The following is a 23,043-nucleotide window of genomic DNA, read 5'->3' as shown; positions in this document are numbered from 1 at the left end:
TGGGGGAATTTGTTGAAGTTAAGAAGAAAGTTCATCATTTTGAAATCAGCCTATCAGGTTTATTTTGTAAATCTTAATTTTTTCAAGTGCCTCATATATGATTACAAACTAATTTTGCCTTGTGGATCCATATCCTTGAGCTGAGGTAGCTAATTATTTATAGGCATCTTGGTATACTGTCAGCATAGCTAATTTACTGGTTGCTGTTTCCAAAAGACTACTGTAAAACTAATCTTTGAGCCTAGGACTCCCAGAGTTGGTTGACCCAATCAGTAAAATCTGTGCTACAGATCTGTTAGTTCTGACACCAGGTACAGGAGGAATGCCGATCTTCTCTTCTGGGTTCCTCTCATAAAGAGTTACACATCTGTTTGTCTGACTTCTTTAGAAGCTGAGGATGTTGTGCCAGCTCAGGGATTAGCACTATGCACTGTTTCCTGTACATGGTAGAAAACACTGAGGATTATATTTTGTGCAAGATCAGGCTTTTAAACTGAACAGTGGGTAGAATTGCACTTTCCCAGTAAAAGACTCCAGGTTTCAAATAGTGTCATAGTACTGGGCTCTATGGATCTTATTCTCTCCACAACATGTATAAACACCCACAGATTATGATGATGCACCTTTATCAATCAAAAGAGTAAAGAAACAAACATACCTGTGACTCTTACTGATATACAGTTGACTCTGAAGATGTCTTGGTAATAATATATCCAAAACAATATAAAAGTAGTCGTTGAACATCTGAGTTGATCAGCTTTATGGTGAGCAATGCATTTACAATTTTGTTTTGTGTATCAGTGCATTATCATCAGTGGAGAAAGTGGTGCTGGAAAGACTGAAAGCGCCCATCTGATTGTCCAGCATTTGACCTTCCTGGGAAAGGTATTTATAGCCAGCCAGGTAGCACAGTGATCAGTGTTTTTTAAACTATCTTTGCTGAAAAAATCCCTGATGCATTTATTTTTAGCTTATTGAAAACACTGAAAATTGAATAGTACGGACTGGGGACTTTGTTATTAATTTGAATCTGATATTTTACACTGAAGAGACCATAAAGAATATGCTAGTTTTAAGCTCAGCTTCTCCAAAGGCTTAACTTGCATGTGCTTAACTCTATGCACATGAGTTGTGCCATTAAAGTCAGTGAGAGTACTCACATGCACCATTGTTTGCAGAATTGGGATCTCAGGGCCTGATCCAGCTTTGCCATTGACTTAAATGCATAAACGGTCAAACCCACAATGATTAGTGCCTCTGGTTATCTACAGTGCTTATGACTTAGGTCCATTATTCAGACTATAAGAATCAGTGCCAGAATGAAACTGGGAATGGCCTGCTGCTGCAAACACTTATGCACATATTTAACTTTAAGCATATGAATAATTCCATTGAAGTCACGGCACTTTGAAAACTCAAGTGCTCTAAGTTAAACACATGTGTAAATGCTTGCAGGATCAGAGCCTAAATTATATTTATTGTCTGATATTTTATTTAAATAAAATATATGGAGCCTCCTAAGGCATATATATTGCAAAGAGGGAAAAAATCCAATATCTTCACACCTGCTAGAGACATTGTTTTCCCCTTCAATATGTGGGTGTGTTGTTGTATCAGTAACTAGGGCACATGATAATGTACACCAGGTTTCAGAGGCAGGGAAAAAGCCTTGAGCAAGCATTCTTTTGGGGCATTCTTTCTGATCTGTGTCTATTCTGTCAAGGCCAATAACCGCGCTTTGCGTGAGAAGATTCTTCAAGTGAACCCTCTGGTTGAAGCATTTGGGAATGCCTGCACTGCTATCAATGACAACTCAAGTCGTTTTGGAAAATACCTGGAAATGATGTTTACACCAACAGGAGCTATAATGGGGGCAAAAATTTCTGAATATCTACTTGAAAAATCCAGAGTCATAAAGCAGGCTGTGTAGGTTAATAATACTATGTCCTTTCAAATCTACTCTACCTTTTTTTTTTTTTTTTTGGTTTGTTTTTACTTTTCAAAAAACACTTTTCAATGAAATTTTGTTCTAACCAACTGGCAGCTTGTGCTACAGCACTTGTACTATGGCTGGAAGTACAGTTAGATTCATTCTTCTGGGCTGGAGACCAATACCACTCTATCGTTTGGTAAAGAATGCTATGTAGAGTATATTGTTTCTCCTATAAACATGTCATTGTACTTTTGTGCTCAACCTCCAATAACTTATAAAGGGAAGGAGAAGAGCCTGATCTCAGTCTCATTGGCACTGTCTGGTTGGGTGGGTTTTGTATGCTTAACAGATAAGATGGAAGAGCTTTTCATTGGACTTCTGCTGCTTCTGGCCCTGATCCTGCACCATTAAAGTCAATGGGAGCTTTACCATTGACTTCAATGAGCATAGGATCAATCCCTCTTCCATTAACTTGACAGTGTACACATAGTGAAAATATGTAGATGCAGATAGTCCTGTAAGCTTTAAAATAATACATTTTTTTTCCAGAGGAGAAAAAAACTTCCATATATTTTACTATATTTATGCTGGTCTTTTTCATCAGAAGAAACTTTCTGAATATAGACTTCCTGGAAAAAAGCCTCCTAGGTAACTATCACTAATTTGTTTTTAATGCGGTTGTAATTGGCTATTGATTGGGGCTTGCTTTCAGTGTGATGCTTTAAAATCTCTCTTAATCTTTTCCTACACCTTGTGATCTTTTTTTAATCCTCCCAAGTGCAGAAGAGGGTGGACAACAAGGAATTACATTATTATTTTCTTTGAGGACTTGCAGTATTTATAATAAAAGGGGAAAAAGCCATTTCCTCATTATCTAAATTTTCATTCCTTCTTTCAAGCCTTCTCTATCCCCAGAAATGAATGGCTGTGAATGTAGAGCTTTCTGATAATGCTGCAGAAGCAACTCAAAATATATTGGTTTAAATTTATGTTACTCTTTGGCTATTAGGGCAAATTCTACTGAATGCAGTAGTAGTTGTAGAAAGTGCATTTCCATTAAAGTAAATGGAATTGCACTGTCTTACTTCAGGGCTGAATCTTGTTCATCAAATTTGAGTTACTAATTTCATTTGCTATCCGTCTCTTCATTGGAAAACTATAATGTTGGGATAACATTTTAATTTGTGCTGAAGGAACAAAAACTAATAGAAAGAAAATAATCCCAAAACTTTGTCATTAACACAATAGTATTTATTTGGTTAAAAAAACATTGAAATAAGTGGTTTGCTCTGTTACTGATGCAATCCTATTGAAATCAGTGAGGGTTGTAGCAGTACATCAGTTAACACAACATTTTAATTGTGCCATTTTATTTAGGTATATTGATAATGAAACTGGAAGAGTAATGCAAGATATTATTACTAAAGACTCATATGGAAGACAATTTGAAGCAATTCAACATTGCTTTAGGATCATAGGATTCACTGATGAGGTAAGAGATTAATCATGAACTAGCTACCAAAGCATTATTGACCTTATTTTTAAAAACCACCTCCAATACTTCCTGTGCAAATCTGGCATTTGTTGTCTAAATATATCATTATGCCACAGAATCTCACCTTTGTAATTGTGTGTACAAAACTGCACCCACAGAACTGGAGGACTGACTGAGGCTTCAGTCTTTATTGAGGCAAGCTCCATTCTATCCCATTCACATTTCCATTTCTATCTCACTTTTCCATTTCAGAGGGAGTTTACTTGAATAAGGATAGAGTAAAAACTGAACTGGGCAAGTCAGAACTTCAGAATGACCCAATGGACTTTACACACACTCTTCCTATCTTATTTTTAAACAGACCACATTTGGGGGCTACAACTAACTAATTGTGTCTTGTTAAGATAGTTCTTGTCTCATTTTGCAGGAAGTTCATTCAGTTTACAAAATTCTGGCTGGAATCTTGAATACAGGAAACATTGAGTTTGCTGCCATTTCCTCACAACACCAAACTGATAAAAGTGAAGTTCCCAATGCAGAGGCCTTAGATAATGGTAAATATGTTTTTAATATTGTCAGTTCTATAAATGCAGCTAGATTGCATTTGTAAGAATCTCCAACTGATGGGTAGTAGGTAGGTAGGCTGGCAATTTTTGTTCTCCAGTCACAGCCACCTTTCGCATCTGTTATCTTCCAGCTGCTGTACTGCTCAGCATTGGTTCGGAAGAGCTCCAGGAAGCTCTAACCTCTCACTGTGTTGTAACACGAGGAGAAACTATTATCCGAACAAACACTGTGGACAAAGCCGCTGATGTGCGAGATGCCATGTCTAAAGCACTTTATGGTCGACTCTTCAGCTGGATTGTAAATCGTATTAATACACTGCTGCAGCCAGATAAAAATATATGGCAAGTTACATATTGCTGATGTGTGTGTGATGGGATCATCCCCTTCTGTATTTTTGATTTTGCTGGAGGAATACTGTGTTTATTTGGAAAAGACCTCAAAATGACCTTCATGCTGTGATCCTGAATTCTGTTTCCAGGACATTAACCCCATACTTTTCAAAGAGCTGCCTGGGATTTGGCTACTGAAATCAATGAAAATTGTGTGGTTAAAATCCCAGGCAAGTCTTTGAAAAGAGCCTTTGTATCTGGTAAGCATGAAAATCACCCCAGATTCCCATAGATAACCAATTAGAGTAGGCTGGGTACATTAAACACAAGTATTGTTCTATGTGATCCTTCCAGTTATCAAGTAGTAGTAAACTAGTGATAAAATATAGAAATAAATTATTACAGAACAGCTACTTAATGAATATATTTTTGACATTCCAATGCAAGCTGTTAAAACCAGCTGTCAAAACATTTAATTGTGAAAACTTTCATGCCAATTTGCATTATGGAAATGTTTACACTGTGCCATCTTATTTCTTTCCTGGAACAAAGACAGATCCTCAGACCCCATTCTAGCTGCTTTGCACTTCTTAAGGAGCAACTGGGAATTCTCAAGCACAAGCGAATCCCTCAAGTGGTGTAAAGCTGCCATAGCTGCTTTGATTTTGTTGGCTCCCCCAACATTCTCCATGGAGAGGATATGTTGGAAGTGAGGGAAGGCATGGAGAGGATATATTGGGGGCAGAGTTGCAGCAACATGTGTCCTCACGGGACAGCTGTTGGTGGTGTAAGTTAGAGCAGCCACTAGGCAGCTTTGAGTTATGCTGGGAGCTGTTTCATTCCCTGGTAGGGCTAGAATTGGGAAACTGGAAAGGTGTCTTATATTTCTCTTTCCTTTGTCTCCTCATTACTGAGCTCAACACAGTAAAGGATGCAGACCACAGTCTGAGACTGCCTGCCTGTCTGTCTTAGGCAGGGTCAAAGTGATTGGAAATGGAAGGAGCACAGCTCCCCTTCTTTTGTCAACAGCAGAGGGAGAGTTCCTCCTCTTCCATGGCCAGTGCATGAGAGCTCTTCTTTCTTTCTCAATCTACTTCAGCATAGCTATCTAGGTTGCCTACCTGAGGAGGCTGTTAAATAGTTTTCTGTTGAGATCTACTTGCTAGAACCATTCCCTGAATACCTCTGAAGAGGTGCTGCCTGGAATCAGCACTTCCCAATGATTTCTCTCTTCCTCCTCCCTAACCTTAGCAGAACTTGTGTAATGCAAGAATCTCAGAGTTGAGAAGGGGTAGGGTGACCAGATGACCTGAATTTATAGTGTCTATCCTGATATTCAGGTCTTTGTCTAATATAGTCAGTGGTGAGCTGGAGCCGGTTCTTACCAGTTCACAAGAACCAGTTGTTAAATTTAGAAGCCCTTTTAGAACCGGTTGTTCCAGGACAAACGGTTCTAAAAGGGCTTTATTTAACAAAAGCTCTGGCAGCTGTCCACCCTGCCCCTGGCCCCAGCTCACTGCCCCCTCTTCCCCTGAACACTCCACCTCCCTTCTCCTCCCACTCCCCTGCTTCCCCTGAATCAGATATTTGCGGGAAGCCTGAAACAAGCAGCAGGCAGGTAAGCTGGGGCAGGGGGGCCCAGAGGAGGAGGGCTCCAGAGATGTGTGGCGTGGCCCAGTCTGGTCCTGGCCAAGTGGCTCCCTCCGGCCTGGCCCCAGCCGAGCACCCCCAGCTCTGGCCCAGACCCAGCTTGGGCCCCGCAGCACCGGTGCTGGCCTCGGCCCCAGCTGAGCGGCTCTGGCATGGCCTGGGCCCCATGGCACCAGCCCTGGCCCCGGCTGAGCGGCTCCATCTTGGCCCCGGCCCAGCTAGGGCCCCATGGCACCGGTGCCGTCCCGGGCCCAGCCGAACAGCTCTGGCCTGGCCTGGCCCGGCTCGGGCCCCATGGCACCGGCCCCAGCCGGGCAGCCCCGACCCGGTCCCTTCTGAGCGGCTCCAGGCAGCGTGGTAAGGGAGCAGGGAGGTGGTACTGGAAGAAGATAGGGGAGTGGGGGGGGGTGTGGATAGGGGTCGGAGCAGTTAGGGCAGGGAACAGGGGGGTTGAATGGGGGCAAGTGTCCCCAGGGGGCAGTCAGGAAGGAGCAGGGGTTGGATGGGGCAGTGGGGGGTAGTCGGGGACAGAGAGAAGGGGTAGTTGGATGGGGCAGGTGTCCTGGCATGTGTGTGTCAAGGAATGTGGGGGGTTGGATGGGGCAGGAGTCCCAGAGGGGGGCCATGACCCCCTCGTGGGGTGAGGAGGAGGGAACCTGCTGTTAATATTTTGGCAGCTCATCAGTGAATGTAGTTGCCTATTACCCTCCACGCCCTGTTCTGATTTTTCATACTTGCTATCTGGTCACCCTAAAAAGGAGTGTGGTAATGACTGTAAACAAATGCACAATCTGTGTTTGATTTATACAGGCTGTCTCTCTTCCTTTTGTGGTGGATTGAATTAATGATAGTATCTGATCTTGATTATCCTGTTTCTTTTGATTTTTCCTGGGTTTTGCCCCATGTTGGATTTTGTGTGTGTTTTCTACATAGCAATGCTGAAAGCCGGATGAATGTTGGGATACTGGATATCTTTGGATTTGAGAACTTCACGAGAAATTCCTTTGAACAGCTATGCATAAACATTGCTAATGAACAAATCCAGTTTTATTTCAATCAGCACATCTTTGCACTTGAACAGGTAAATTTAAGGCTGCTGTGATTGTAAGCTAGATTCAGGAGTACTACATAAATAAATATATATATATATATATATGTATAGTACACTCTCTCTCTCTTTCTATGTAGTACTACTGAATCTCTCTCTTTATATATATAAAATTTATTTCTAATACAAGACTGTGGCTGAACAATATACCATATTGTGAGGGATACAGGTACTAATTTAGAGACAGAGCTACGTAGCTCTTAGAAACTTTACTCAATGACTTTTTGCCATTGGGAAGAGTGTTGTGACCCTTGTTGCGTTTTTGAAAGAAGAACTAACTTTATGTAATTTGTATGAATTGTATTACAAATTAATAAAAAGACAAACCTAAAATTCAAGAAGCTTCTTGCTAAAAATAACTATTATGACTCTTATTAAACAAAGGATTAAAGAGAACAGTTATCAAACCAAAATTATAATTGAATTAATAAATCAACATATTGACAATAATATGGAATGAAATCAGCACTGGATCAAATCACTGGGTGAACACAATCAGGATTTAAATCATGAAGTTAGCGTAGTGCATGATCAAGACTTATACATATTTAAGCCTGGAAAGCAAAGGGGATGTAATTTACTTTTCAGATCCCTGAAGCAGCTAGATTCCTTCAAGGTTTCCATTGACTGAGTGGTTGACTCTTTCCTGATTAATTTAGCTCTACTGTGATACAGAATGATTAACAACCTATAATTTCCCTTGTTAGTGCAGAACAAAAGGGTAACACAAAATGATTTAAGATATGATTTACTTAGAAATTGGATACACATGTGCTATGTCTTTAACATTCTTTCTCTCCATCTCCCCTCTCCCCCTTTCTCTTTCACATCTAAAAAGTGTTAACAGAAAAAAATAATGAATACAGGAAGTAGGCACCTCTACCAATCCACAAAATAGGAAAAATAATAAAAGTTTTTTAAAAGAAAAATGTTTTAATGGTGCTTCTGCTTGGTGGGTTTCAGATTTTCAAGGTAAAAATTGTAATTCAGGAGACCAGGTGACATCATCTCTAGTTGGTATTTTAAGCTGGCCAGCAACCTGCCTCTGGGCACTTAGCTAGTCAGCTGGCATAGCCTGAAGTTAGGGCTAGCTTTAGGCCTATTCCACCAATTCCCCCAAATCGGGCCCCACGCCTAAGAGGGCCCCAGGCCCAGTGAGAATCTCTTCCCTGGCTAGAGGTGCCTTTTTAATTTTTACTCATCTGGCGGCGCTTCGGGTCTCCGACGGGACTTCAGTGGTGGGTCCTTCGCTCGCTCCGGGTCTTCGGGGGCACTTCGGTGGCGGGTCCTTTGCTTGCTCTGGGTCTTCGGCAGTGGGTTCTTCAGTGCCACCGAAGACCTGAAGTGAGTGAAGGACCCACCACCGAAGTGCCACCGAAGACTCGGAGCACCGCCTGGTGAGTACAAACCCCATGTGTTTTTTTACATGTGTGTTTGGGTTTTTTTAGTCATCCCTGCTGGGGCCCTGTTGAAACTGTTCGAATTGGCCTTTGCACTTCCTAAAGCTGGCCCTGCCTGAAGTGGTCTTGGTCTGTCTCTTCTTTTTAGGGGAAAGGGTGTTGGGGGATGGTGGCAGCCTTTCTTGGTATTGTGGTGGCCTGGTAGAATCACCTGTGGTCACTTAGATCTTTAAGGTTGTGATTCTAGTTCACTCTACCCCATGCCATGTCCTTGAAATCTTTCAAGCAAATCCGGGGATCATAGACCTCCCACTCTGATGCTGTGGTCCAACCTAGGTTGAGGGTAGGCAGGTTTGACCTTTGATCATTCTGGAAAGTCCCATCTATTACTAGCAGTTCTGTAACAACCCAAGTCACCAGACCAAAGAAAGAAATATGGTCTAGACTGATTGAAGACTTAATTAAGTTATTGTTATTTCTTACTTCACTCCTACTTCTACCCATTCGTATTTCCATTCCCTTAGCATATCTTAAAATATTCTGAGCTTTTTACTGGCATAGAATTAGGCCACTAACAATTCTATGACTTGATCATATGGTCATCTCTAAGAAAAAGCGCTGTCTTTTTCTTTAATACAAATCTTACTTAAGCTAAAGAAAAATTAAGAGTTTACAGAACAAGAAAATGGAAGTTTAGAGACTAGACCTCACTCAGATAGACCCATTTCCCACACGATATTGTGACCTTGCTGCCGCACAATTGTTGTGAGCTTTGTAGGCAATTAAATGTTACAAGGTCCTATAAACAAGAAAGAAGCTTTGTGCCATAAATGTCCTGATGGTAATATTCTCATGGTCAATTCAGTATTAATTGTATTTCTGACTTTGTAGATGGAATATCAGAATGAGGGCATTGATGCTACTACAGTGGAGTATGAGGACAATCGTCCGCTTCTAGATATGTTCCTCCAGAAACCAATGGGAGTACTTTCTCTCCTTGACGAAGAAAGTCGATTTCCCCAGGCGACAGACCTGACTTTAGTTGGTATGAATAATAATGAAAAAACGCTAAAGAATGACTGATACACGTTGAGTGAGAGCCATGACATCTTATAGTATTTTTGCTAGTCTAAATAACCACTGAGTCCGTGGCATTAGCAATGCATTGAGAAGCTTCTGAAAATTCAGCTATGATGTCACCAATATTCAGACATGAATAAATGGACTTTTATTTACTTAAGTATTTATTTTCTCTCTTTTTGCTCAGGTGCTCACTTCAACTATTTTGCTAGTTTCTTGTTATTTTTATATTGTTAATGTTATTTTATGGTTTAAATATTAATACCTATCTAAATAGGGCTTATTATCATCTATGGGATTTACAAATGTTAAATAATAGTTACAATGCTGCTGTGTGTTAAGTACTTCAAGGATTCTTATCCTCATTTAAGAGATGGGAAACTGAGACAGAGAATGGAAGAGAGACATGCCTGAGACCATACATTGAGTTAGTAGTGACTTTGCTGCGCCATCTGACTAGATAGTTCCTTAACTTGATGATTATTTTATGAACATTTTAATAAATCTTGTTGCCAACTTTAAAATGTGTGCAGCCAATAAATATGAGTTTATTCTAGCGTTCTACCTACCAAGCCATTGTCATTTGTTAGTTTCCGATAGGCATCCCATTAGAAGTGAGTCGTGAGGGATTTGAAGGACTAGTTTGGGGAGGCTGTTCATTTATAAGTGGTAACTTGGAAGAAAGAACACAGGTGCTTGTAGGAAAAGCTGACAAAGGCTGAAATCATTAGTGGACAATGTGATAACTTATAAGAGTATTTTGTACCAATTCTGATTTTTTGGGTTGTAAGCAGTCCTTAATTATGGTGGAGAATTGTGGTTTAAATTTCTGTGGTTCACTTTTAACAGTTACCTTTTTTAATGACTAGATAAATTTGAAGATAATTTAAGATGCAAATACTTTTGGAGGCCCAAACGTGTGGAGCTGTGTTTTGGCATTCAGCACTATGCTGGAAAGGTAAAGGCCATATGGTCTGAATGTAATAAGTGATATAGTCACTATCCATTCCATCCAGAGGCATTGAAATTGCTTGCAGATTTCTCTCTTTTTAATGGATTAATTGTTTTTAAAGAAACCTAGAATTTGTGATAAGATTTACAATTCAAAATGTTATAAATGCTCCTTACCATTCTGGAGGTGGCATCCTGACACGTGAAATGCCACCACAACTGAGACTAGGGTGACCAGTAGCCACTGTGAAAAATCGGGATGGGAGTAATAGGCGCTTATAGAAGACAAAGCCCCAAATATCGGGCCTGTCCCTATAAAATTGGGACATCTGGTCACCCAGCTGAGACATTTCATAGAATTTGTGCCTGCCCCCCTTGAGCCAGAACAACCTGCACAATTATAACATCTCTAGCCATTAACACACATACTCAGTAGTAATTGTTTGTGTGGAAGAGAGAGAGCAGGAAAGGAAAGGGGGTTCAATGACTAAAACAGAGTTTAAAACTGTCCCTGCAATAGTGTTTTCTTTTTAAACTCCTGTAGAGGGCAGACGAGTGTCTGGAAGAATTCCCCTCCTACATACTGGAGGTATATTCTAGTGTTCTGCAGAACTCAACAGTTTTGGTTTTAGTTGGTTTCATGTCCACTGAGTTTTGTTTGGAATTTGAGGTCTAAATTCCCAATTGTAAACAAAACTCAACCAAAGCAGCCTAGGTTTGCATGGTTTCCATGCAGGCCTCAGCTCACGCTCAATGCAAGGGTCAAGAACCTCTGCAAATCTTCTGGTAAACCTTGCCCAACTTTTGGGTTTGTTAAGGAAAACTGTAAAGTTCCACAAAGCTCCAGTAAATTATTTGCCACCCAAATGTCAAGTCCTAGAGGTAGTGCTGACTTTCAGTCATTCTCTACAATAGGGCCAAAATTAGCTCTAATGTAATTCAAGACTACGGCTATGTCTACCCCACCGCGGTAGGTTGACCTACGCTAAGCAACTCCAGCTACTTGAATAAGGTAGCTGGAGTCGATGTACCTTACTGTGGGGTCTATACTGTGGGGGGCTGATGGGAGAAAATCTCCTGTTGACTTACCTTACTCTTCTCATCAGGGGTCGAGTACAGGGATTGACTGGAGAGCGATCTGCAGTCGATTGGGCGGGTCTTTATTAGACCCGCTAAATTGACTGCAAGTGGATCGATCTCAGAGCATCAATCCCTGTGGTAGTGCAAACCTGCCCCATGTGCTGTGCTTGTGATTTTCTGGCACTGAGGCCATTTATAGTAAAGCTGAATTCTGGAAATTACTGTAGTTTTAAAAAATAAAATCTAAAGCAGAATAACTCTGTTCCAATTTTGATGCAAATATATGATCATTGATTACTAATAACTATGCGAAAAACAATTCAGAGCAGTTTTGCCTTTCAAAGCCCTCGGAGTTAAAATTTTAAAAATACTGTGCCCTAAGCCAGTGCAAATTAAAGAGAGGATCTAGAAGAATAAATATCCATTTGGTAATGGTGATAGTACATTTTGTATCCATTTTGCCAGTGTGCTAGATATGAAATTTACTCTTGTTTCTCCAGAAGATTTAATTACAGATCACACACTGGCTACATGCAGTAAATGCAGAGTGGCTGCTCCGTCTGAAAACCATTGCATATTTCACGTGTAACCTGTCAAGTTATGCAGCTAGTGTGGTGCTTTACAGGGCTGCAACTTTCTCGCTCAGGGATGTGGCCCCTCCCCCCCACCCGAGCGCTGCAAGATACAGCACCGTAAAGCGCCAATGTAAACAGTGCCACAGCGCTGGGAGCGCGGCTCCTAGTGCTGCAAGCTAAACTCCATGAGGATGTGGAGCTGTGCAGCGCTGGGAGAGCTCTCTCCCAGTGCTGGCGCTGCGACTACACTCACACTTCAAAGCGCTGCCGCGGCAGCGCTCCCACGGAAGCGCTTTAAAGTTTCGAGTGTAGCCATATGTTGCATTGGGCACATCATAGTTTGATGTGATAGAGCATAATACAGTGTGACTCAGCCTAAGCCATTTAAACCAATTTGATATACCAATCACATGTTATGAATGCAGATGCTGTCTAAAGCCAGTTCACACTTTGAGAACGCTGCAGTAATTCACCAGCTTGCCAGGTTTGAACTATCTTGCTTGGTCAACTTGCCTGTTTAAAGTAAATGACAAGGTTTTGGTAGTCTGTTTCAGCTGTTTGTTCATTCTGTCTCCAACACCTAGGTATTATATGATGCCTACGGTTTTCTTGAAAAGAACAGAGACACTCTTCCTGCTGATATAGTGGTGGTGCTGAGAACTTCAGAGAACAAACTTCTTCAGCAGCTGTTCTCTAGTCCCTTAACCAAAACAGGTATTTCTCTTCATAGCTTTGTTAATAGTAAGACTTCCTGACTAGATGTCCCTGCAGCCTTCTACTACTACTGTCCAGAACCCCGGCATTGCTTTCCATCAGGGTTACAAAAAGTAATCTGGAGTTGTAAAATACTTAACGCTTGCTATTTTCAAGGCAATTTATGGGCATTAATTAATTAATCCTCACAGCATTGCTGTGAGGTATCCACATTTCAGAGTGCAGGGAGATTAAATGATAGCCAAGGCCAGACTTCATTGTCAGAGTCGGGATGAGACGTCAGGTGTTTCCTGGGTATTAGTTTTGTGCTCAGACCACTAGACTACACTTCTGTCTCTAGCTTTTTGCATAATTTGCTTTACATTGTGTAAACCATGTATATCAAATTTAGGCAAAGATAGTTTTTGCAAGTAACATCCTCTCTGTTTAAACACACTTGCGCAATACTTTAAAAATATCTTACTAGTTATAGAATAAAAAATATACCAAACTGATAGAATTAATTATTTCAGATGATTTAAAACTTGGGGACATTGACTTACATACATGTGCCTATATCTATTGCTAATTTATAACAATAAGGTGAAGTTCAATGACTTCGAAGATAGCTGCCATAAATCAATAGAATGTGCCTGACACTTCTGCCACATAAACACCAACAATGCAACATACCCACAGCCAAAAAGAGTCTGCGCACATTACAGTAGAGTGTGCATGTGACATGTTACATAATCACCTACACTACAACACACATACAAAGCTAAGAGACTGTCAGGAGTTGCTAGATAAAAGGAAAAGTCTCTTTCAGAACAGGTTGGAAAAGGATGTAGACACCTGAAGGCTTTTGCTCTGATATGACATTTCTTTGCAGGAGTAAGGAGACCTTTGGTAATTCACTTGTGATTAGAGAGTTACAGGCTAGAATACGGTGGTGTATACCCATGCAGTTCATGCAATAATCACTGTCTTACTGATACAAAATATCAAAACTAATATGTAGAGTACAGCACCAAGTCATTTCAAATTACTCTAAATGCTTTGGGCTGAACTCCACTCTGTAACTCATGAAACGCCATTGGCTTCAGTGAGTTTGCATAGGTGTAGTTGATAGCAATTTTTGAGTCTATTTGACTATATTCTGCATAGGATACATGCCTATTATACTGACTCTATTGTTTTTCTGTAGTTTGAGAACTATTTTTGTTAGTGTGGCTTTGGTTTGGGCCTCTACAAACCGTTCCTAAGAAGGTACCTTCTCTCTCTCCTTTTAGGAGATGGGAGGTGGAGCTCAGAATCTGAACTTTCCTGTAAGAAAATCGTTCACCTTTTGTATTATGAGACTTTACGGTTTAACTTGATTGATCTTAACAGGCACTTTGCTGTAAGTTCACTAGGTCAAGGATTATTGTGCTCTTTCAAAATGTCAGTTCTGTCCTCCTTTTAGGAGATCCTAGGGGGAATGTTAGCAACAAGTCGATAAGGTCAAGGACTGCCCCTCACAGCGCAGCCTAAGATGAATTTTTAATAAGTAATATGTCAGCCTGTTTCTTGTGGTTTTGCATTTGGATGTGACTTTGAGATTCTCGTCCCTTGCTGGCTAGGGCTGAACAAGATAGAGACAATGATCTTAGCCTTGTTGGAAGGGAAAGGGTAGAAGTACTTTTTACTGCTAGTGGTTGCTTGTGAAGGATGATGTAGTTAAGGAGGAGTCTGCTTCTCCTTTTGCTTCTGTGAGCTTAGCAATTGGTGAAATGTGGGTGAGGACTATCTTAAAACTGGGGTCAGCATGCTCTGTGCCCAGTAGAGGGTGAAAACCCCTTTACCTTTACATGCTTTGATTTTTGGGTCCTGGTTGACCTGATGAGAGAGCCAATTCTATTCATCCTGGTAGGATGAGGCTAAACAAAAGAAGCTTTGCACCTAGTCAGATATCTGAGACTGTACTGCCTTGTCAATGTTTTTGTCATTCTGATTCAATGAGTCTGTGCTTTTCCTGTTATTCCTAAATGACAGATTAAGTTCTTTGTCCCAATTAGGGTGACCAGACGTCCCGATAAAATCGAGACCATCCCAATATTTAGGTGTTAGTCCCGTGTCCCGACTGATCTTTGGTTGTGATGCAATTTGTCCCAATATTTCGCTCTGCCAGCAGCATTCGGCTTTTTTTTTTAACTCCGCCGGCGGACCCCCCACCCCCATGTGTCCTGATATTTTCTCCCTCTCATCTGGTTACCATAGTCCCAATTAGCAGTCCCAGTTATTATAATAACTGTCAGTTATTAGCAGTGAACTTGATGGTGAGCAAGGCAATTGTACCATACAAGTTTCTCCTGAATTCTGGTCTTTTCACACAAACTTGTCCCTCTGGCTTTTGAAAATATTTTCACCAGCAGCAGCATTGAACTGAGTGCTTTGCCTGAGACACAGTAGGAACTGCACTCTGGCATACTGATTAGGAGTTGCAGACCAGTGTTACTTTATATATGCTATGTATACTGAGTTGCTGTCACTATTTTTTGTATCTTAAATTCTTTACTGTTATCACTCCCTAAATGGATCAGGTGACTTCTGCCTTCTGTTGCAAAATTCTTGCCTCTCTCTGAAATAGCAGCAGCAGCAGCAATATTTTCTGCCAGGTCAGTATTGCTTGGAGCCTTGGAATGGTTAAGCATGTACTTCTGCATATGATGCTACCAGGGGTGGCTCTAGCTTTTTTGCTGCCCCAAGCAAGGCAGTCAGGCAGCCTTCTGCGGCTTACCTGTGGGAGGGCCACTGGTCCCGTGGCTTTGGCGTACCTGCCGCCGAATTGCTGCTGAATCTGCAGGACCAGTGGACCTTCCACAGGCATGCTGCCGAAGACTACCTGACTGCTGTCCTACCAGGGACTGGCAGGCTGCCCCCCCGTGGCTTGCCACCCCAGGCATACACTTGGAGTGCTGGTGCCTGGAGTCACCACTGGATGCTACAAGGTCTTAAAAAAAACTAATACTTTATGCTCCATTTTTTTCAGCCATCCAATATACTTGGCACCACTTCTAGTGTAGGGACCTGTGTTCTGAAATCAGATTGTTGCCAGGTTTGTCTTTGGCAGCCTGCGGGATAAATGAAAGGTTTGGCAGAGAATTGAATGTATAAGTATGGCTAGTAATATCTCATCCCTGCTTTGTGAAGGAAGTTAAAGGCAGTCTCCTCCTAACTTTCTACAAAGAAGCTCTTGTACACAAAATAATAGAAATTATGTAAATGTCCCATAAGATGCTCTGCTTGTGTTTGAATGCATCCCTACCCCCAGACATATACTTCATTAGCAAAGCAAGCCAAAATCAAATACCATCTCTCATTCCAAGATTGCATTTAACATTCTAAGACTTAACAACATTTTCTTCAATTTGTGTAGATTATTTATTTACTGGCACAAAAAGTTGTTAATTTAAATGGAAGCTACGTTAAAAAAAATGTGCCAAGGCAATGTTGGCTTTATATGAGCCTTTCTGCCAGTGTCTTCAATGCTTTGTTTGAAGATGAGCAACAGCGCTGTCTAACCTCTGTTCACAACTAGCTTTGGAATGTTTTGTGTCCATACTGTTGGCCGAAGAGCCCTCTTCCATCTGTGCAATGGCCACTAGGTGGTGCTATCTCAGAAGTTTGAAAATAACATGGGCATGATGATTATTACAAAATGTCTTTCCTAAATGCCACTAAGAATGAAAATAAGGAAACCGAATGCCTGCTTCCCTCCGCTCCCTGACAAACTCTTCTGTGTTTGAAGTAAATTTATCTAAATGCCTTGCATATAGTTTAAGTGTCAAAAACTGAGCAGCAGCAAGAAAATAAATATTAAAAAGACAAAATTATTTTCCTAATTTAGGTTCATGTGAATCACTGTAATTTATCAAATGTTCTGACCCCCTCTCAGTGAATGCTTCTATTTCATTGGAGCAGACTGTGTAGTTTAAAGTGCCAGAAATGAACAACATGATGTAAAGAACATGTATGTAGTAGTATAGTTTACTATTAAAAGAGTTCACAGATGCCACTAACTGACATCCATACTCAAAGTGAACATTCTAGGATTGATTATACAGAGTTCATACCTCCTTTTCGTTACTTCAGTGGGAGGTAAGGTGCATTCAGAACCTTTCAGAATCTGTTTGCACTTTCTACTGACCTTTAACTTCAAAAAGGAATGAATATGTTCTGCATAGTGAACTTAAATATTAACTCACTAATTTTCCAAATTGCTTCCATGTTCTACACTGTTTCCATCTGAAGAGTTCCTGCTGATGAGAATTGTGTATGTGAAATGAGTGTAGAATATGCCTCAATTAAAGGAGAGAAGCATAGTGTACTTGAAAGGAACAGGATGCCTCTATTTTGCTGAATTTGCGAGTTCCTTTTTTAGCCAAATGCAACTATTGGTCTCTTTAGTTTCACAGATTTTGGGGTATTGGTATCACGAGTGACAGTGTCAGAGACAAAATGATTAAATAATCTGGGAAAGAAAGTAACCTGAGAACTATACATTGTACTGAGTTTAATTGAAAATGGCCATATAAAAGGCTTAAGCAGCAGTTACAGAAGTAACCCTAGTAACTTCACTTATAGATGCTGATACTGATGTCACCTGGATGTTTGAATATATTCTGTCATAATCTCTTGGAGACTGGATTTTGCTTTATGATATCTATGGTAAATATCCTGCAAACCTACCTGGTGGTGGTGCCTTCCTCTCAGAGCAGGTTCCCCCTAAGGGCTTGCTTATGCCCTCTTGGCTTGCACTCGTGGTATATGGGTGTGGATCTGTGGTCCACAAGGAAAGGCAAGTCAGTGAGGATTATAGCTGGCATTTCCCTAAAGTAGCTGATGAGTCTGATACTCATACCATCAGATTAACTCTCTCTACTCCTGCCTCAAGCCAGGAAGAGGTCAGAGGAAGGATGGTCCAGTGGTTAGCCCTGAGGAGACATTGGGTTAAAGTCTCTCCTTAGCCACAGACTTCCTGTGTGAATCTGGGCAAATCACTTAGTGTCTCTGTTCCTTGGTTGCCCCCAAACTGGGGATAAGAGAACTTTTCTACCTCACTGGATTGTGTAGATTGACTATGGTAGTGGGGCCATTTTAGTGCCTTAGATAGATGAAATACATTTAAAAAAAACCCTCAACTTCTGAGTGAAGATGGCTATAACTGCCCTTTAAAGGCTCAATATTTAGATGAGATCTATAGTTGAACAAAAGAAGGTTGCTTGCATGGTTATGGGATTGTCAACAGCCCATGAATTTATGCACCAAGCCATTGGTGCCAACTATAATGTGTTACATGTTGTTACTGCTGTGGACATATAGTAATGTTAAATGTAGCCTGAGCTTGCCTCAGAAATCCCAATAGAATCCCATGATCCCCACTGATCAGGCCAGGTACTGTAGCCCTACTCATTTCTAGCATATTATATCACTGAATTGTATTAAAAACAATTGAACAAGCTATAGCAAAAGTGGGAAATACATTAAATCAATTACTTTACTGAAACACATATCCAAGGTGCGACTTCCTGCATCAGGAATAAATTTAGGGACCTTAGAAGGAAAATCTGCCTGGGCTGAGCTTACCACCAATGTTTTTAAGGCACTTGAATAAGTAATATGGAAAACGATTGCCATATTGCCTCCCCTATTGTTTAACAAGCAAAAGTTCCTTTCAAATGTAGAAGGCTTGTTTAAACTGGAGAAGCTTAAGTTTTTAAATTAGCTCACCTTTAAAAGCAATTAAACCTATACTGTAGTCTTGGTTATAGGCTGCCTGAGCCATTCTAATTCATTAAAAACAGGTCAGGCCATCTTGAACTGCCTAATCTATGTCTACGGTAGAGCTCTAACTGACTGATAAATTGGTTTTGTTGAACTAATTTTAATACTTAGAAAATGTCCCCAGTGTGGACATGCTCTTTGCTAAACCCAGCTACCCACCACCCTCACCACTACACACCAGAGTGGCTTAGTAACAAGCTGTAAATGGGTGAAATGACTCTTTGTGGGTGTCATAGATCCTAATGAGTGCCCCTTTCTGGCAATCCACTAGGACTGCTGTGAGCAGTGTGACCCAAGAACCTCTGGATACCAATAGGCAGAGGGCACTACAGTATATAGAGGTATAGGGATCCTCTGTATTCACCAAAAAAAGTCATGTGATGTCATTAGTGAAAGCCTATCTCATACTGGTCATCATAATCATTGCAAAATGTATGTATGGAAAATATATATGAGGAGTTATGTATATATCCTAAAAAAATATGTTCTCTAGGTCTGTAGTTAAAAACAGAGCACTCATAGGTAGTGTTTCTTGAAACAAACTTCTCCCAAACGGGGGGTGGGAGACACTTATCCTAAGGGTGGAACAATGTGTATTAACATTCTAAGTCAAATGCTAGTGAAGAGCTGGTAGAGACTTGAGAAGCAAATTAAAGGAAGAGGTAAACAGAAGGGTGGACCTGTCTTGAGGTGAAAATTGATGGTCTGTTCTGGTAGATTTGGGGGTGCAAAGAGGCATCCTGGCATGATGACATCCTGTATTTAGGAAATAAATGAAAAGCAAGCTTGCTTCATGCCTAGGCTGAAAATGCTGAAGAGAACTTTGGGTGAGATTAAGCTTCTTTAGACATAAGGATAACTTGTTATTTAGTTAACTTGAGGCTTTAGAATGTGTGATATGTTTCATATGGAACCATTTGTTCCTGTCTCTCGCACTGTTTTTTATTTATTTTATAATGTAACTCAAATGCTGTGCGTACTACAGGAACATGGATCTAAGCCAAGGGTCTCAAACTCAAATGACCACGAGGGCCACATGAGGACTAGTACATTGGCCCGAAGGCTGCATTACTGACACCTCCCCGGCCACCCTTGGCTCCGCCTCCACTCCACCCCTTCCATGAGGTCCTGCCCCTGCCCCACCTCTTCCCACCCCTTCCCTGCCCCCATTCCAACTCCTTCCCCGAAATCCCCATCCCAACTTCACTCCCTCCCTGCCCCCAGCAGGTGCAGGAGGAGTGTGGGGTGTGGTGGGAGCTCAGGGCAGGGAGTTGGGGTGAGGGGTGCGGCAGGGGGTCAAAGTGCAGGGTGCGGCAGGGGGCTCATGGCAGGGGATTGGAGTGCAGGAGGGGTGTGGGGTGTGGCAGGGGGCTTAGGGCAGGGGGTTGGGCTGTAAGAAAGGTGCAGAGTGCTATAGGGGGCTCAGGGAAGGGGGTCAGGGTGCAGCTGGGGACTTGGCAGGGGGTCAAGGTGTGGTGTGCGGCAGGGGGCTTAGGGCAGTGGGTTGAGGTGCAGGAGGGATGTGGGGTGCGGCAGGGGTTTGGGAGTTGGGGTGCAGGGTGCAGTAGGGGGTCAGGGCAGGGGGTCGGGGTGCAGGAGGGGTGTGGGGTGCGGCTGGCGGACTCAGGGCAGGCGGTTGGGGTGTGGCAGGAGGCTCAGGGCAATGGGTTGGGGTGCAGGAGGAATGTGGGGTGCGGCAGGGGGTTGGGAATCGGGATGCACGGTGCAGCAGGGGGCTTAGGGCAGGGGTTTTGGCTGCAGGTGGGGTTCAGAGGGTGGGCTCTGGCCCGGCATGCACCGGGGGCAGGGCAGGCTCCCTGCCTGCCCCGCCCCGCCCCCACGCCGCTTCAGGAAGCATCTGGAACCTGGAGGAGGAGAGGCACAGGAGTCTGTGTGTTGCTGTTGCTTCAGGCACCATCCCCAGCAGCTCCCATTGGCCGGGAATGGGGAACCGCAGCCAATGGGAGCTGCTGGGGGCACTGCCTGAAGCAAGAGCAACACATAGACCCCTGTGCCCCCCGCTTCCCAGAGTGGCACAGGGGCAGGGCAGGCAGGCAGGGAGCCTGCCCTTCCCCCAGTGCGCGTCGGGCTGGAGCCGCTCTAGGTAAATGCTGTGGGAGGGCAAGGGGGCTGCGAGGTGTTTGCGGGCCCCAGAAAAAAATTACTCTGTGTGCCACATGTTTGAGACCCCTGGTTTAAGCCAAATCTGATAAATTGTGGTACTCAGTTCCATCTGGGATTTCTGTGGGTATCCAGTGATCAAAGCCTGGATACCACAGGGGGGACATTTTGAAGGGACTCGGGGGTTGGGGTCAACCTATAAGGCAAAGACAGGCCTGGTGTAACCTAGAGGAGAGTGCTTGACCTGCTGGTTGTAGTAGGGAGATGACATCCAGCTAGCACAGGCAAGACTCCCTTGCATAGTAACAAAGTGTCTCTCAGCCCTGGGTGCCCTGGGAAGCATCACCAGGGGAATCCAAGCCTTTGTGCTATGGAACCCTTGGGTGCTTCAAGTTTCTAAAGCCTCAGCAGGCTGCAGCACTGGTTTCTCCCTTGGCCTCTCCTGGGCACTGGCTCTCAGTTTGCTATCCCTTCTCCAAAATGGAGCGCCTCAGCCTACCTGCTGTATGCCTCAGGACCAGCTCCAACCCCTGAGATATCCCAGTTACTTAAACACATTCATCTCCCAGAACTCCACCCAACAAGTATGAAGCTTCTGGTTAGTTTAACTTGCAGAGGCACAGAGTAGCTGTGAAGTAGTCAACACACACCCTTTGCGCAATCTAATGCCTTTGTGCTCTTTTATACTTAACCATGTAAAGCACAGGAGAGTTTACATGATACAAAACAATAAATATCTGAAACAACAATATCCCTCACTTTCTGTCTCACACTTCCTTTGTGGGTCCTTGGGGAACCATCTGGGTGTAGGAAGGCAAGAAAGGTACCTCTTCCTTATGCAGTTTTGTTGCATGCTAGGTGATCTCTCTCCCTTATGGAGTCCCTTCCCAGCTTCTGTGACTCAGTATTGCCAACCCTGAATGTTCAAAAATCACAAGTCAGGCTCACCAAAAATCACGAGATTGGCTTTAAAATATTGAGATTATGTAAAAATAATAGGTTTGGTGTTCTTTTTATTTCCCTTCTGCATTTTGAGCCTTTAAAGTACCATAGGGTCACATTTTGAAACTTTCTCCACAGCCACAAGAACTAGAAGCTTACTTTTGCTTTAAGAATGAAGGCTGAAATCATCACATATGCACTTGACTCCAGGAGCTGGGGCTTTAAGGAAAACAATAATTATCATGAGACTCATGACAGTATCATGAGGTTTGGCAACACTGAGACTTTGTGTTGTATCAACCGGCAAGGTACTAACAAACTTCAACAGGACTTTATTTTTAAAGTGGAAACCTCTTTACCAAGCTGCTGCTGCACCCTCTGTAACTCTCACTCTGCCTCTTCAACTCCTCCCCCCTCCTTCCTGTTTTCTGTCCTTTCAGATTCCCAACAGCCAATGCTCCCAATTCTAATAATTACAAGCAACATCTAAACACCACATTCCCTCCTCTCTTAAGGAACTCTCCCAATAAAATTAATGTAGTTGTTCTAACCACAGGAACAAATAGGAAATAAGACGCTATACTATTGGCAGAAATATTACACTGAAAACACTGTAGATACTACATAACATAGTCTCTAGTCCAGGTAGGTGGTCGTCTGGGTCTGACAGGCCGTCTCTCAAGTCCTGGTTCAAATGCAATGTCTTGTTGTGTTGATACTACAGTAAAGTCATCCAGTGCAGACGGGGTGTTGGCATAATCTCCTCTTGGTGCATAGGCAGATGCAAGATAAGAAACATTCCATACCGCCCATCAGAAAGTCGATAGGTGTAAAGTCCCTTCTTCTCTATGATTTTAAGAGGAGCTGTGAACTTCTGGTCCCCTTTGTGTAAAATTCCAGGTTTTCGTATTCTAACGAAGGAACCACACTCAAACTTTGGTTCCTTAGCACCCTGCTGCTTGTCTGTGAAAGCCTTATACTTTACTTGGTTCTGTTCAACTGTTTTTCTCACATCATCCTTGGCTGGGGCCTCAGGTCATGCCTTTAACAATTCAGCAATGTTCAGTTTAGTATTCATCTGTTTCCTATGCAGTAACTCTGCAGGTGATCTTCGCATTGTGGCATGTTGTGTAGCCCCGTACGCTTGCAAGAAATCAATAGTGAAGGGTATCCACAATCACCCTTCCAGTGTAGCCGTTTGCAAACTCTCTTTCAAACTTCTATTAAACTGTTCGATTTCCCCATTGGCTTGAGGGTAATCCACATACATATAGGCACTCATGACTGAGCAGA

At 42.4% G+C, this 23,043-nt stretch overlaps 1 protein-coding gene across 1 annotated transcript in view; it reads left to right on the top strand.

The window, feature by feature from the left end:
• Window positions 1-23,043, top strand: part of MYO3B (myosin IIIB) — a 297,957-nt gene that overhangs the window by 119,345 nt on the left and 155,569 nt on the right. Inside the window, exons 12-21 of the mRNA XM_032771086.2 lie at window positions 802-885; window positions 1,724-1,926; window positions 2,483-2,581; window positions 3,311-3,425; window positions 3,856-3,982; window positions 4,126-4,336; window positions 6,908-7,055; window positions 9,374-9,527; window positions 10,432-10,520; window positions 12,753-12,882. Of these exons, the coding sequence (XP_032626977.1) occupies window positions 802-885; window positions 1,724-1,926; window positions 2,483-2,581; window positions 3,311-3,425; window positions 3,856-3,982; window positions 4,126-4,336; window positions 6,908-7,055; window positions 9,374-9,527; window positions 10,432-10,520; window positions 12,753-12,882 (1,360 nt within the window). The remainder of the gene's footprint in view (window positions 1-801; window positions 886-1,723; window positions 1,927-2,482; window positions 2,582-3,310; window positions 3,426-3,855; window positions 3,983-4,125; window positions 4,337-6,907; window positions 7,056-9,373; window positions 9,528-10,431; window positions 10,521-12,752; window positions 12,883-23,043) is intronic.

Source organism: Chelonoidis abingdonii, chromosome 10 (assembly GCF_003597395.2).
Source record: "Chelonoidis abingdonii isolate Lonesome George chromosome 10, CheloAbing_2.0, whole genome shotgun sequence".
NCBI classification, from domain to species: Eukaryota; Metazoa; Chordata; order Testudines; family Testudinidae; genus Chelonoidis; species Chelonoidis abingdonii.
The sequence above is the reverse complement of the archived record's forward strand: the minus strand, read 5'-3'. Positions and strand labels throughout refer to the sequence as shown.